Here is a 15,239-nt window from a genome sequence, read left to right as displayed (position 1 = left end):
TGCTAGGAGAGATTGGACTTGACCTTAAATAAATAAATAAACATGGCTGCAGCCGAACATATGTCCTATGTCTGCCACGTCATAGAATCAATTGTTACATCACAAAGAAGCTTAAAGAGGATTGACTGTGATCTGCAAAACGCAATCTTAGTTTTGCAAACGCTTCGAAAATCGACCGCGCGATTCCAGCCTATGACGTAATAAATCATAGAAGTATAGTAATTGTCGGCTCACACTATAGGCTCTTGCGCGTTGTAATTACGCGACAGGTTTAACGCGACGCTTTTTCTCTCTGCAGACCAGATCCAAATATGCATTATGAATAATGAATTACAGTGTTGCCAGATTTAAAATTATTTCCTTAATTTCAAAATGGTTAAGTCACAGAAGCGGCGAAATTAAAGTTGGAATTATGATTGGCAACACTGCGAAATATCTGCGAAAAAGTAGCTGGAAACACTGGAAATTAAACAAGAGCTCACCGACAAAGTCTGTAGTTAACCGAAAAGCTCTGATCATCTGGTTTTTGTTCTGTTTTATGACGTGACAATGAATCGGGTGAGCATGGGTCAAAATGAATAAAAGGAATTTCTTCAGGAATTCCGGTCGAAAAATCTTTCTGCGAAAAAATAATTAAAAAATAATACAAAACAAACAAACAATGTTTACGTATTCTAAATTTATACGATTTCCAGCCTTTTACACAAAACGAACTGGTAAAAAATATATTTGATGTTCTTTGATATACAAAGTTGTCGCAGCTTAAAAATGTAAGACTTTGTTGCAGTGTTACGTCATTGAGTTATATATTAGAGAAATAGACCTACCCCATTTTTTGTATACGATCCAGTGACGTCATTTCTCCCGTAAGTTCCGCTAGGTGCGCTGTTGTACGGACGCAACAACGTGTTTTTTCCTGTCGACGTCACTTTGGAACTTCTTCTCGAATTTTGAACGCTGTAGTTAGATTCAGGTATATTGGTACTGTACACTCCTGATAAGTGCTTTTCCCTATTTAGGGGACTCCCTCTCCTTACGTCACTTGTCCACGCGTCCCACGTAGGGGAGTCCCCGACGGAGCGTGAGAATCTAGGTCTGCCACTCATTACAAGTTAAAGCATTATCTAAAAAAAGATAAAACCTGAGTACTATGGTTCTGGTAGTGCTGCTTATAACGAAGGCAGGCTGATACATGTTTATATGATCGATATATCTTTTTGTGTAGCGACAAAACACAATATGAACAAACATATTGCGCAAGCTGATTCGAATGGTTTAAAACGTAGCGCAGCTGCTTCAAAGCGACGTATATTCACCACCACTTTCACCACAAAGAGAATGCCAAGCGACCTCAAGTACATCGGCCTGGACTATACATAACTTACGTCGTAGTTGGTACAGCTACATATACTTACACACGAATGGTAGCGATTGTCTTCAATAAAGCAACATTGAAGACATTAAACCCCGAATAACTAAAATAAGGATAACCGAAATTTCATATTTTTAATAATTTGCATTTTTTTTATTTTTTTTTAATTTGGACGTTTTTACATTTTTTGCCGACCGTTTTAAATAAATGTCAAACTACATAGTTAACCCAACATTTTAAATAAAAATAGATTCCCGTAGCTTCTTTTTGTCGTAATGTCTGTCTTTTTAATATCCTTGCAAGCCTTCACAAATATTCCAGTTCATAAATTAATCTATGCGTATTTAACGACGTTTGTTATTTATATATGGTGGGATGGGACACCTTTAGCACACAATATTCAAATATCCTAATCGTGTTTTAAACAATTAACACCAGTGTATAATAGTGCTCGTAAGAATACAGTTTTATAATCCTTGAATGGTATCTGTTTACTACCAAACAGAACAAGAAAATAGAATGAAAAAACGTCCCATCTTACCCCACCCTATTATATATATTCTGCCTAGTGTTAACGATTAAATTTAAAACATTATATAGTGATCAAATATAACGAGCTCTGGATTTCCACCAGATAAAGAACGCCGTTCCTGAGGCTCGACAAATATTTGAAGTTTACTGGTACGACGATCTGGTATTTGCGAGACTTTAAACTCGAATTGCAAAAAAATTAATATCTTTGTTATTTGAATGAACATATACTTCCTGTAGTTCTGGTGTTAGAAACTGAGCCCTTTCTGCTATTTATCTCATAACGCGAAAAACAGCGGATTTTTTTCGATCTAAAGCACACGAGAGTTGTACAAAGCTGTATACTGCGTATTGATAAGTTTAAGTCGGATGAAAATAAGCAAAACTTCTATACGAAAACCACTTCCTATACGTTTAAATATGAAACTGCTTTCATCGACCCGCAGTCATCGAAATGTTCAATTACGACGACATATAACACGCTCGATGACGTATACATCCATCCCCAAACTCATAGAGACACGGGATACATTATTTATCATTATTCCCTAAAGCGCCGACAATGGTGTCATATCATATGACAGTAAACGGTTCCAATAAGGCGTCTCGTCAGCGACACGTCAGGCTCTTGACCGGCATTTTGGCAACTGATAGCAACTTTAGCGTTTAAGGTCGCAAAATTAGCAAGCTAAAACGCTACAAGCAATTATAATTTTACCTTTAATTGGCTATAATTTTTACTCCTGTGTTTTTCTAAACACAGACGCTTTTAACGTCCGTGGGGTAAAAAGTTCATAAATTATTTGTATAGTTGGAAAGTGCTACACATTCGACAGGTCGACTTACAAATAAATAAACTGAAAACAGGAATAATTTAGGCCAATAAAGCACTTGGGAGAGTAAATTATTTATACGACCCAGTACATTACATTTTAAAACTTTTAATGTCTATGGCCTAAGAATCTCGTTCTGCTTGAATGAACATTGAACCCCATAGCAACGCAACGTAAGCTAAATACAAATTTTGCGGTTTAGGCATTTAATGTTGTAATTATACAATTAATTTACCTTAGAACGACGGTTATACACTATGTTTTAAGTTTTATATCAGTATTTAGTTGTAATTTATAAACAGCTTAATATTAAAAGGACTTTGGTTTTTGACACTTTAAAACAAGTAATAAACAAAACTGAAAAGTGGTGTCTTTTCTAAATTGTTTACTATTTTATATAATTTTTAAATTTCTTTTAAGGTTTTGCCAGAATCAAAACATGAATGAAAATGATAAAAGCAACATCTCCAATTCTGAGCTGATACTGCAAGAAATATTAAAGAATTGTCTTCAAATAAACGAAGAAGTTACACCAATAAACTGGGAAACAATATCCAGGTTAATTCCCCATACAACTCCATGTGAGTGTGAAGCAAAGTTTAAAATAATGAAAAGTAAATATACCAAACAACATTTAACAAACAACGACTTCAATGTAAAGAAACAGTTCCCTGGAACATCTGAAAGTACTTCTCATGCTGGGGGGGTTTATGAATACTTATGTGCGTCACTGTCAAGTGAGATGAAAGAGAATCGGGCCAGTGGTAGTTCTAAGCAATACAAACCATCACAGCATGATAGAAATGCTCCAGAAGTTGAAAGGTTTTTAGATTCGACACCTGACCCTGTTATAAGCAAAGACCAAGGCCCTAGCATGGTGATACATGTATGTGATGAGGCCAAAAATTTAAAGCAAGATTTCAACTGTCCGAGGGACTTACTGGTACAGGAGATGCAATATTTTGCAGAGTATTTATCATTTGAGTCGCAACGTTTAGAAGAGGTTGATATTTCTGTTCATTGCGACATCCATATTTTCGATTGGTTAATGAGGTATGTAAAGCGGGGGACTTCCCTAATTGAAGAATACGAGTTACCGAAGCTAGAACCCAGTAATGTTATCTCTATCCTAATTTCTTCTGATTTTCTAAAAATGGATTCCCTGGTGAAGGAATGCGTGAATTACTGTCAAGAAAACATGTCAGCCATCGTGGCAACACCTTGTAATATGAATTGTGTGAACGACCGCCTTACGTCGCAAATCGCTGCCAAGTTTTCCCATTCAGAACTGGAAGACGTAAAGGATAGAAAAGATAAATTTAAAAGCAAACTTTTCTGTAAAAAAATTGAGAAGCTTTTCGACCCAAATGTAAAAGATGAGGATTCAGTTGGAAAAGCTTGTTATCTTTTTAAATGCTCAGTTTGTGAGAGGGTTATGACCAAACAACAAAGTCCTTACATGGCATGCTCTAATAACAGGTTGACTGTTGATAAACATGGTGGAATGACGTTTAAACATTCGCCCGATTTATCTTGGGATATAAACGCTTACCTGGTCAGTTTATATGACGAACTACGCAAGTGGAACTTGGTTTACTGGAGATTATGGGGTTTAGTGAACCATTTAAAATGCTCACGCTGCAGCCAGACTTTTCAGCTTTGTGAATTTGGGCATTGCAGATACCATACTGAACGTGCACAGTTTCAAAACTTAGCTGGAGATGGGTCAGATTACCCAATAGGGGTTTACTTATGTTGCAACCAAACAGTGTTAAGGTTTGACCCCACCGGCCTCAACAAGGGCTGCCATGTTCGTGACCATGTCGTCACAACAACTGACTCAAATCATAGGAAATGTTTAGACGATATGCTATCCCATAAAGCATTGATAAAAATCCCATACAAGCCTAACGACAGCAATACAGACTTAAACATCTTTTCAGCTGAAGAGACGCAGTGCAGCATCAAAGAAACAACTTCGACTCCACTTTCGATATCAACCCCAGCACCTGTACAACTTAGCCCAACAACTTCGAAAACTTTCCAAAGTTCATTACAAGGCGCCCCTGATTCAACAGAGGAGGACACAATTGATGACGAGACAATGATGAAACAGATGTTTGTTGCACCACAGAAGTCAGTTATGATGTCACAGTTGCCCTCTGTTCCAAGGTCTCAAAGTTATTCTGCTGGTAGCATCGTAGAAAAGCTGGCCCCTAAGCGCAAAGAGAAAATCCAGATTCCTACCGATATCACAGCTTATGCAAAGTTTCCAAGCAAACAGAAATGGGATACGGCTCGATCGATAAGGTTGGTTCGATATCGGGTAAAATTAAATTCACATAATATGATAATTTTCTAAAATAAACGAAAATTTGTTTTTTTTGTCATAAAAATGTAAAAGTCAAACATTAGGTTGGTTTTATATTACTGGTTCGTGGCTTGTTGATGCTACCATTGTTGGCTTGTGTGTATTTCAGGAAGACACTGGTGGTAATAGCTCCAACCAGTGGCTACTTGAAGTTGGCTCTGGCTTCACAAAATAAAATAATTTTCTGGGATAAATTTCAGAAATAAGCTGTGATTTTTGCCTTTTTATGAATTTCAGAAATTAACTTATTTTATTTTTTTGTTCCAGATGGAACCAGGACACTCAACGTGAAGAAGATCGCCGTCGCTTCCACACGATGGCCTCGCAGCTCCCTAAACAACGAAGCGGAGAGAAATCAGAGAAAACGAAAACTAAGGATTTGAGGGGGTTGCCTGGTGGGATATTCACAAAATTGGAAGTTGCGTTTTTTAACAATCTTAGAACGACAAACGCAAATCAAGGTCAAGGAAAGCAAGGGAACCTAAAAGATTTTAAAACAAGAGGGAGAAGGTGAAGAAAGTATACCTTTGGAAATTTAGTTTCTAACGTTACAGTTCACAACTACCAACTTTCTTAATAACCAACATTTTTTAACTTCAGACATCACTGAAGGCTTTTGGTTTAACAAACAAAAAAATTGAATTGGGAAAACTAGCAATGGGCCAATATTTATGACACAATTTTCTTCATTTGAAACGATTGGTTTATAATTTAACATCACTAAAAATAGTTTAGTTTTTAAACCACAATATTTAAAACAAAGTCAAGAACCCATAAACCATTATTAATTGTTTAAAACACGATCAGAATATTTAAATATTATGTGCTAAAAGTGTCCCGTCTTCCCCGCAGTAATATAGCCTACCTTCAAATTATACATGATCTCTGTAAGTAAAGTGTCAAGTTTGTATTGAAACAGGTAGGAATATCCATTTCTTATTCACGTGAGAGAAATATCTTGTGATAGATATTTGTATTACACATTTTAAGCTGAGGTTAACCACTGTAATTTCACTTGTGTATAAATAATTTATTTAACCTTTACAGTGCAAAACTGTTTTTCAACCTTTTTAACCGAAAACAAACAAAAACGCGCTATATTACAGATATCTAACTAGTGTTAGAACCAAACAGTGTTTCAGCTGATATAATTTTGTTTTTAACATTAAGACATGTTACCTGTGTCCACTTACACCCAAGGGAAAGCCTAATATACCATACGCATACAAAATGGCTCCTTGGCATAAAAATAGATCCAATTTGAATATTAAACCATTCCCAGCAAAATATATATCTCCTAAACCTCTACCCTACAATCCTCATTATTTAGATTAAAATACAAAGCCTCACAAACAAAATACATTTTTTGTATTGACTTTTATTGCAATAATAAGTGCACTGGTTAATTACCAACTTTAACTACTAAGCCATTCTACACACTACTATCATGGTAGGTTCATTGGCTATTTTGAAGTGTCTTATCCAAACTTGTTAAAACACAAATGATAAAACAACTGTTGCATTCCTAACAAAAGTAATATAAGTCATATTTTCTAAAAAGCAACACCTATATAAGTAACATTCACTGTATAGACACAAACAATGCTTAAGTATAAATAAAAATAAAAGATGGCATTCGTTTTTCACTTGTGCTGTTTGTGTTTAAAATATCTGGATAACACCCTACACATTACTCCTATGTTGTACACAAATATACTGGTTTCCAAAACAATGTAATTTCTGGCTTATATTATACAGTTACGCGTATATTATAGTACTGGCATGTTATGTATTAGGTAATAAAATTCATCAGAAATGATCTTCAAGTTTTGGACCTTGTAAGAATAAAATACAATATAAAGAAAGCAACAACAAGGGAGGCAATGATGTAGCACATTAGTTTACGATTCCCACGACCAGAATCCATCATTTTGGAAAACCGAGTGACTGAGCCTCCCAATAGACCGGTGGTGCTCATAAAATCAGAGTTCTAAAACAGATGACATGTAAGGACAATATTGGGAAATATAAAGAACAAACCAACCATTCCATCCAGATAAGTATTGTCATCTTCCACACCGTCTTTCATGTCAAGTGATATCTAGATGGAAATGCAAAACTAACATCTTCAAGGGGAAGAAATTAAGATGTAATTAAATACAGATGTAAGAATCCGGTACTACGAAAACGTAACAGACAAAAATCAAATCTATCAAAGTGTATAATATAAAAGATATACATTTCGTCTAAATTGCATTTGCAGCCTCTTAATTATATAGGGTCAAAATTATGTCTCCCGTTATTACACCTTCCTATGCCCAAATATTAAGATGTCAATGGCTCCACACAGTGTAGAATAACATGGCCACTGCCAAGTTATACCATGGGCCAGATGGGTGTATGTAAAATTACAAAGAATACACTATGCACATTGGCATGACACTGAGAGTAACTCTCTTCATATTAGTTCAAATCGTAACGCGAAGCACCAATTTACATCAGGAATGTTAGAGTTAGACAACATAAGAACAATTTTAAACAAACCCAAAGCAAAATCTTTGGAATCCGTAAACCACCATTCACCACAACAAACCAGAAGAGCTTAAGGAAACAATATGAGACTAAACTACCAATAGATGGGAAATAAGCAAAACAACTTCACTCTGAGTAACCAATCACGATGATTTACATTTGGACAACATAGGTGAAAAACATCAAGTTCCCATGCTAGACAAAAATCTTATAACACCGATTTGCTAACCCTTAAGCACCAAGCCTCAACCTTATTGTTACAGAGTATTTTTACTAGTTACCTCTACTAATAAACCAGTCATTTAAATCATAAAGAACAAAATTAATCAGAACTGGTGTCGTGGCCACAAAAAAAGTTGGGGCATGGTTTTTCAAATAAATGTTTTTTTATAATGTTCTTTTTCTCCCAAATAAAAGGGAAGGGAGGTTAACATCTACACCTTTCCCCTGGCTACGCCACTAACCAGAACTTGTTATAAGTGTGTGTGAATATCAAGCAACAGTGCACACGGCAAACGCGGTGGTTTAACCGACCATTTTAAGCCTTGAAACTTTGCTTGCGAGTTGGTCGGCAAGTCTGTTGTTTTCCGCTTCCATTATCTGCTCGGTGTCTGGAACTGAACTTCCTGAAATAAAAATGAAACTTTAATTCATAAAGAAAATTGGTTTAAGTGAAAAAAAATCCTTACATACCAGCCAATATATATATATGAGGATGAGGTTTACTTAAAGGCAAATGTATGTTCAAACTTTCCTAAAATAATACATACCAGCCCTTTTAACTAGTGCTATGTTCATAATATTCAGTATGTACTCCATGTCCTATGAATTAGGGGTTGGGGAATTTGACCAATAAATCATCGTGGACAATCGCATGTGGCATGCCTGCACTAATTACAGGGACCCATTTATACAACAAATATTGTAGAAATAGAATATATGGACCAGTCTGTAGAGTATGGCAGTTCCGGACGAGATCTCGCGCGTGCAAGACGGTTATTATTTGCGTGCGCGCGTGCTATCATCAAAAATCGGCGTGCAAACCACGTACATTTCCAAGCCACAATAGGAAATCCTACATAATTTATTACGTATTTTTTCATTGTTTAATTAATTGGCGTGCGTGGGAAAAATGATGGCGTACATAACCAAAAGTTTGTCAAAAAATCGCTCGTGCACCTGCCATACTCTGCAGGCTTGTATATGGATAAGAAATTATTGCGATGTCAGAAAGCCTTAGATTAAAGCTAGGGATTGCCCATTACCCCAACACCATTTAAACTAATATTACATATGCTAATGTTTATTGGAACATGATTATAAAGATGCTTGTCTAAAAAAATGATAATCTGTCAATATTTTTATTACGTCTATGAATTAATAATAAATTATGAAACAGTATAGAAATATGTGTACATGACGAATTAGTTTAAGTACTTTTACAAACATACCTTTATTCCAGTTTGCCATTTTTGTTGTTATATTTCAAAATTCCTTCCAAAAACTCCACCATCGACAATATTAAAATTGACACAAGTGTCACTTTTTACGTCATAACAAACCAGTTAAAGTGGATAATCGCTAGGTCGAATGTGGTATTTAGTGAATGCTTTCTGCAACTTAGCTTTGCAGCTACTATGTTTGCGATTTCAAGCTTTTTTGCAAGTTTTGACAGCTATCAGCTAAATATGCAATTGGGAATATAAATCAAGACGACAATATTATATTGCGGTAGAGCAGTATCGGTTTAAATAGCAGTATCCACTATCCAGTATTTCAGGTTTAGGACAGCTGAACAGGTAAGAATAATATGTAAACACGATATGGTCATTTCCTTTGCGTATTGCCAATAAAATTAAAAGTCGGTGTAAGAAATGTGTTAAAAAAACTGCATCCCTGTATATTTGTACAGCTGGTTGTGCCGTTTAGTTGTAATATTGGGTATAAAGTGACACCATTGCAGACTGCATCTGTGATCTGTTTGCACTTTTGGGCCCTGCTGTTTAATCCCCCGTTTGACTTGCAGAACGTAGTTATTTAAAGACGTTTCTTTGTGCTAAAACTAGACCATGTTTCATATGTTTTAATAATAATCAGCAATGGATTCTGGGGCCAAAGGTTTGTTAGGGGAAGATCATGTAAGAGCAAAGAGAACATCTACTGGATTAAACAGGATTTTGTTTATTATGGCCTCCATTCTCGCAGCTGCTTTGGCAATTGGTATTGGGATACTGATTGGCAAAAGTGTAGTCAACGTTAAAACAATTTCAGATACCATTCAATGGGATTTTGATGCCGGTATCCAAGATTTGATTCTCAATGAGATAAAAGCATCGAATATAAAAGAGAATTTGCGTTTGTTAACAGTTCTACCACACGAGGCAGGCTCTCATCAAGATGAAGTTGTACTCACTAACTTAATTAAAGAAACATGGGAAACTCATCTAGATAAAGTAGAAGTTTACCCATACAATGTGTTGTTGTCTTACCCAAGCATATCAGACCCTAACTACATTGAACTGGTGTTCCCAAACGGGTCAGTTGCTTTAAAAACGAACTATACTGAGGTACCTCTGGATCAAAATGAGAAAAAACCTAAAGTTTTACCTTCGTTTCTTGCCCACACACCTAATGGTACAGCATCTGGGGATTTATATTATGTCAACTATGGAAGAGTTGAAGATTTTGAAGAACTTTTAAAGTTAAATGTCAATGTTTCTGGTTCGATTTGCATGGCACGATATGGGAGAATATTTCGCGGGGAGAAAGTTAAAAATGCAGAGCTGTATAACTGCACAGGTATCGTTATATTTACAGACCCCTTTGATTATGGAGGTATGGCTAAACACTCTTGGAGTCCTGAGAAGTCAAGTATTGGTTACCCAAACACATGGTGGTTACCCCCAAGTGGGTTTCAGCGTGGTTCAGTCCAAATGCTAGGTGACCCACTAACCCCAGGTTACCCTTCATTGAACTTAACCTACAGAATTAATGAATCTAAAGCTAAATTACCTAAAATACAAGCCCAACCAATAAGCTATGAGCAAGCTTATGAATACATGGCCATTTTAGGCGGCCAAGATGCACCAGAGAAGTGGCAGGGTGGTTTGAATATAACTTACAAGATTGGAGGCTCTTTTAAAGCATTACATAAAAACTGCAAAGTAAGGATCCATGTTGGAAATTACAAAGTACAAAAGAAAGTTCATAACGTGATTGGTTACATAAAGGGCTGGCAAGACCCTGATAAGTATGTTTTACTTGGGAACCATAGAGATGCTTGGGCATTTGGGGGTTTGGACCCTTCAAGCGGTACAGCTGTGGTAATGGAAGTGGCACGAGCTATGGGAGTTGTGGTGAAGCAAGGAAAATGGAAACCAAGGCGAACTATTGTGTTTTGTAACTGGGCAGCTGAGGAACCAGGTCTTATAGGATCTACTGAGTGGACGGAACAGTTGGAGAAAAGGTTGTTACTTCGTGCTGTGTCATATGTTAATATAGATATTGCAGTGCAAGGTAATGCAACAATGAGAGCAGGGTCGACACCAACACTTCATAATCTGTTGTACAACTCAACAAAATCTGTACAGAATCCAAATGAAGAAGAAAAGAAAAAAAATCGGCCGACAGTTTACGACACTTGGCTGCATAAAAATCCGAATGATCACAATTTGCCTTTCATTAGAAATCTAGGCTCTGGTAGCGACTATACAACATTCCTACAAAGATGTGGAGTTGCTTCGGTTGATTTAAGATACACATTTGATGAACATATCCCATCTTACCCTGTGTATCACTCTCTACATGACACGTTTAAATACATGGAAAATTTTATAGATCCAGAATTCAAATATTCCAAAGCGATTGGTCAAGTCGCTGCAGATGTTATGTTAAAGTTAAGCAGTTTATCTGTTTTACCACTTAATCCCATTGATTATGCTGCAAAGTTAAGGTATATGTTTAAAAGTTTAGAAACCACAAATGGAAAACTATTAGCTGCAAATGGAATTCAGTTAACAGACTTAAACTCTGCTATTTGGGAGTTTGGAAAAGCAGCACAAAATTTAAACAACGTTGCGCAAAGTTTAACCCTAGCGTCAAGTGAATCTTCAATACGAATAGTTAACGACCAACTTTTTCAAATCGATCGCGGTTTTCTTGATTTTAACGGTCTTCCTGGACGCTTATGGCGCCATGTTATATTTGCCCCATCGAGCCACAATGCCTATCGTGCCAGTGGGTTTCCAGGTGTTACCGATGCAATTTATAATGTTCTTAATAACTCAGGGTCCTGGGAGGACGTAAAACAACAACTCTCAGTTCTTACTTTAAAAATCTTATCAGCCACTGACCTAATGATCGCTTTTTGATTAAACTTTTCTACAAAGATTGTTTCATTTTTCATGCACACTTTATCATAGTGTTTTTCCTAATTTTTTTTATAAAAATATGTCGAATCATTTTCAGGTACAGCATTAAAATGCGTTTGTTTTTCATTTTTTCTTGTAATTTAATATTTCTATGTCAATCTTTTTCAGCAGTATTTATTTTTCACTGATATTTTATCCAGCATTTATCTATGCCCTTTTATGATACCCGTAAACTAATTTTATGGAGATAAAATAAACACATACACAACTTACTGGTTTAAAACTTGGTGGCAATTAGTAATAATTGGTGGCAATTAATTTTATGGATCTAAAAAAATAAATACACAACTTATTAATTTAAAGCTTGGTGGTAATTATATTAAAAAGTTACAATGATATTCAATGATCCAACTCTGCCAAATCCTAAGGTCCCTTGGCGGGTATTCACACCTATATACGGGAGACATGAGGAACATTTTGATAACTAATTTACCTGGCCAACGGCGGGAGGATTACTATCTTGTCGTGCTAGCCCTAGGATACTGGGGTGGTATTCTCGGCCTAAGAGATTCTCTTTGTTCTCGGCTTCCGACTAAAGTTAGTCGGTCGCGGTTAGTATTGGTTTGGTTACCGTGTTTTTCAGTCGGCCGACTAACTTTCTGTACATTAATTAATGAAGTTAGTCGGTCGAAATCGCCGGAAGAATGCCACTTCGACCAATTTATATTCAATAGAGCGCACACTGCCATAATAAACAACTAAACCGAAACCTGAAAAGACCCTCTTGCAACCGTTACGCCTACACATCCTAATCTCATTTCCGTGTAGGTTACCACTATATAAAAGGCCTATATGTTTAAAGTAAAAAGTATATCTAGTTTGTTATGGAACAGCATTATTAGACCACTATATGAAAAGTTAGAATTCTAGATTAGGTACAATGCCTCATTATGTCGTCACAGTATCTATTATTACGTCTTGTGACGACACGGGGCCTGGCGTACGAGAATAGTTGCGGGTTTAAACAATAGAATAGATCCGACTTTTCGATTGAATGATTTTTTTCAGACGGTCAACCATGCATGATGGGTGCCATCTCGTAAGCTCTGTAGTTTTAAACTAAGACGAGCAGTGGTTTTAGCACTTGTGTAGATATAGCTTTCTCAAAGTTCTGTGGTTTTGAATAGGAAATGTAAATTATAAGAGTGAAGGTGTACTTTACGACCTAGCTCGGTGGGGAACCCCGCGCCTTTTGTTCAGATACAATGTTTACCGTTTATATGACAAGAAACTAATATAGTAGCGAGACACAACCCAGGCGTTTAGAGTTTTGTGTTTCCCTGTTTACACTGAGTTTCTACATGTTATAATTTGGCAGTGAGCATGAGGCGTATGAATACACCATGTGTGTCAGGTGTATAAGAAGACACCCATGTTATAACTCAACAGTGAGCATGAGGTGTATGAATACACCATGTGTGTCTGGTGTATGAGAAGACACCCATGTTATAACTCGACAGTGAGCATGAGGTGTATGAATACACCATGTGTGTCAGGTGTATGAGAAGACACCCATGTTATAACTCGACAGTGAGCATGAGGTGTATGAATACACCATGTGTGTCTAGTGTATAAGAAGACACCTATGTTATAACTCGACAGTGAGCATAAGGTGTATGAATACACCATGTGTGTCTGGTGTGTAAGAAGACACCCATGTTATAACTCGACAGTGAGCATGAGGTGTATGAATACACCATGTGTGTCTAGTGCATAAGAAGACACCCATGTTATAACTCGACAGTGAGCATGAGGTGTATGAATACACCATGTGTGTCTGGTGTGTAAGAAGAAACCCATGTTATAACTCGACAGTGAGCATGAGGTGTATGAATACACCATGTGTGTCTGGTGTGTAAGAAGAAACCCATGTTATAAAGCGTTATACTATATGTGTCGTAGGCCTATATCTAGAACCAATGGTGGTGGAGGCCAATCAAACTATGAGAATCCGAATTAGTTTAAAATGTTTAACGTTAACATGTGTTGTACTGGCTCTAACATCGTTAATGATGAAGTATTACGTAACGCAAATGCAGGTAAATATATTTATGTGTTGCGACTGTTGTACCAATTTTGAGTAAAGGGCGAAGGGTTACGGGTTCGAAGCTCGATGAAGTAACAGCGTTTTCGCTTAATGTAAAAACAATTTAGAATGGTATTTTAAACACACAAGTAATCTGGTGTAATTAACTAGCTGCAACCGACTGTAAGTTCACTAGAAACTCAGATGTGTTGTTTCAACACACTGGCATGTTATTACAGCACTGCTAGTGTGTAAATTTTGAGTGACTTCACACGTTTTATGTGTCGTTAGAACACACCGACGTGTTAATTCGCAAAACAACACGCCGATATTGAAAACAACACACCCGTTTGATAAGGAAACACACGGCTGCTTTTATCAAACGTGTTGAAATGAGGGAAAAAACACACTTGGTGTGTTTTTTTGGTAAATCACACACCATTGCCGTGTTGTTTTAAATGAAATTACACACCATTTGCAGTGTTGTTTTAAATGTAAACCTTTTTAGATACTAATATCAATTGATGCAAACCTGACTAATTACTCCTCCTTTAACATAGAACACTAATATAAAATAAGTTTCAGATGTTTTCGTATTGAGTTCACTTTAGTGTACATGCGATGACAGTAGGCGCATATTATTTTAAATCTACTGTCAAATCGATGGAAATTAAGTACATGAGCGTTTTATTTACTTTTATCAGTGGCTTGAAACAAGCATATTGAGCAAACAACGTACGGTAACATTTTTTGCGAGTGATAAACTTCAAAAGTAAAGAGCGGATCTATGAGAGTGTATTTTTACAATGATTCATGATGTTAGTGAACCTGTGGACCATTTAATATGTTAAATGCTAATGAAAAACCAATGCATTTCATTAAAATGCAACTCACTATCCACATGTGGTCCATTTTCGCTATTGCTTTTATGTTTCAATTTAAACTTATTGATAACTGGCCTCTTTTAAATAATTTTTACATTAACCGTTGTGAAAATTGAAACGCGCGCGAAAAGTCTGAAAGTTTCCTCCAATAAAACTTCAGATAGAAAATGCGCGGGAGCGTTCAATCGGCCATTGCTTTTATATCATCTTTGCGACTGGTATAATACATATTACGGAGATTTTAAAATGTTTAGTTAAGT

At 36.4% G+C, this 15,239-nt stretch overlaps 2 protein-coding genes and 1 pseudogene across 4 annotated transcripts; 2 read left to right on the top strand and 1 right to left on the bottom strand.

The window, feature by feature from the left end:
• The first annotated feature begins 3,163 nt into the window (after positions 1-3,163).
• On the top strand, positions 3,164-6,667 carry LOC100177231 (uncharacterized protein KIAA1841-like). The gene is made up of 2 exons (XM_018816882.2): positions 3,164-5,046; positions 5,375-6,667. Exons 1-2 carry the CDS (start codon positions 3,176-3,178, stop codon positions 5,619-5,621), a joined length of 2,118 nt encoding a protein of 705 aa, XP_018672427.1. The 5' UTR covers positions 3,164-3,175; the 3' UTR covers positions 5,622-6,667.
• Positions 6,463-9,313, bottom strand: LOC100186647 (BET1-like protein). 2 transcript variants are annotated; one of them, XM_002126608.4, is made up of 4 exons: positions 9,091-9,313; positions 8,174-8,265; positions 7,152-7,208; positions 6,463-7,097 (listed from the first exon to the last, which is right to left on the bottom strand). In XM_002126608.4, the coding sequence occupies exons 1-4, from the start codon at positions 9,107-9,109 to the stop codon at positions 6,930-6,932; spliced, it is 336 nt and encodes a 111-aa protein (XP_002126644.1). In that variant the 5' UTR covers positions 9,110-9,313; the 3' UTR covers positions 6,463-6,929. The 2 variants fall into 2 exon arrangements, with proteins under 2 accessions (XP_002126644.1, XP_026695642.1); XM_026839841.1 differs by lacking the exon at positions 9,091-9,313 and adding an exon at positions 8,410-8,473.
• Positions 9,314-9,318: 5 nt separating this feature from the next.
• On the top strand, positions 9,319-12,292 carry LOC100176434 (annotated as a pseudogene). Its single transcript, XR_003397324.1, has 3 exons — positions 9,319-9,438; positions 9,666-9,671; positions 9,720-12,292. The product of XR_003397324.1 is annotated as an N-acetylated-alpha-linked acidic dipeptidase 2 pseudogene (transcript).
• The last annotated feature ends 2,947 nt before the right edge of the window (positions 12,293-15,239 follow it).

This window comes from Ciona intestinalis, unplaced genomic scaffold (genome assembly GCF_000224145.3).
Source record: "Ciona intestinalis unplaced genomic scaffold, KH HT001056.1, whole genome shotgun sequence".
Taxonomy (NCBI): domain Eukaryota; kingdom Metazoa; phylum Chordata; class Ascidiacea; order Phlebobranchia; family Cionidae; genus Ciona; species Ciona intestinalis.
Note: the sequence above shows the minus strand (reverse complement) of the source record. Positions and strands in the feature narration are given on the sequence as shown.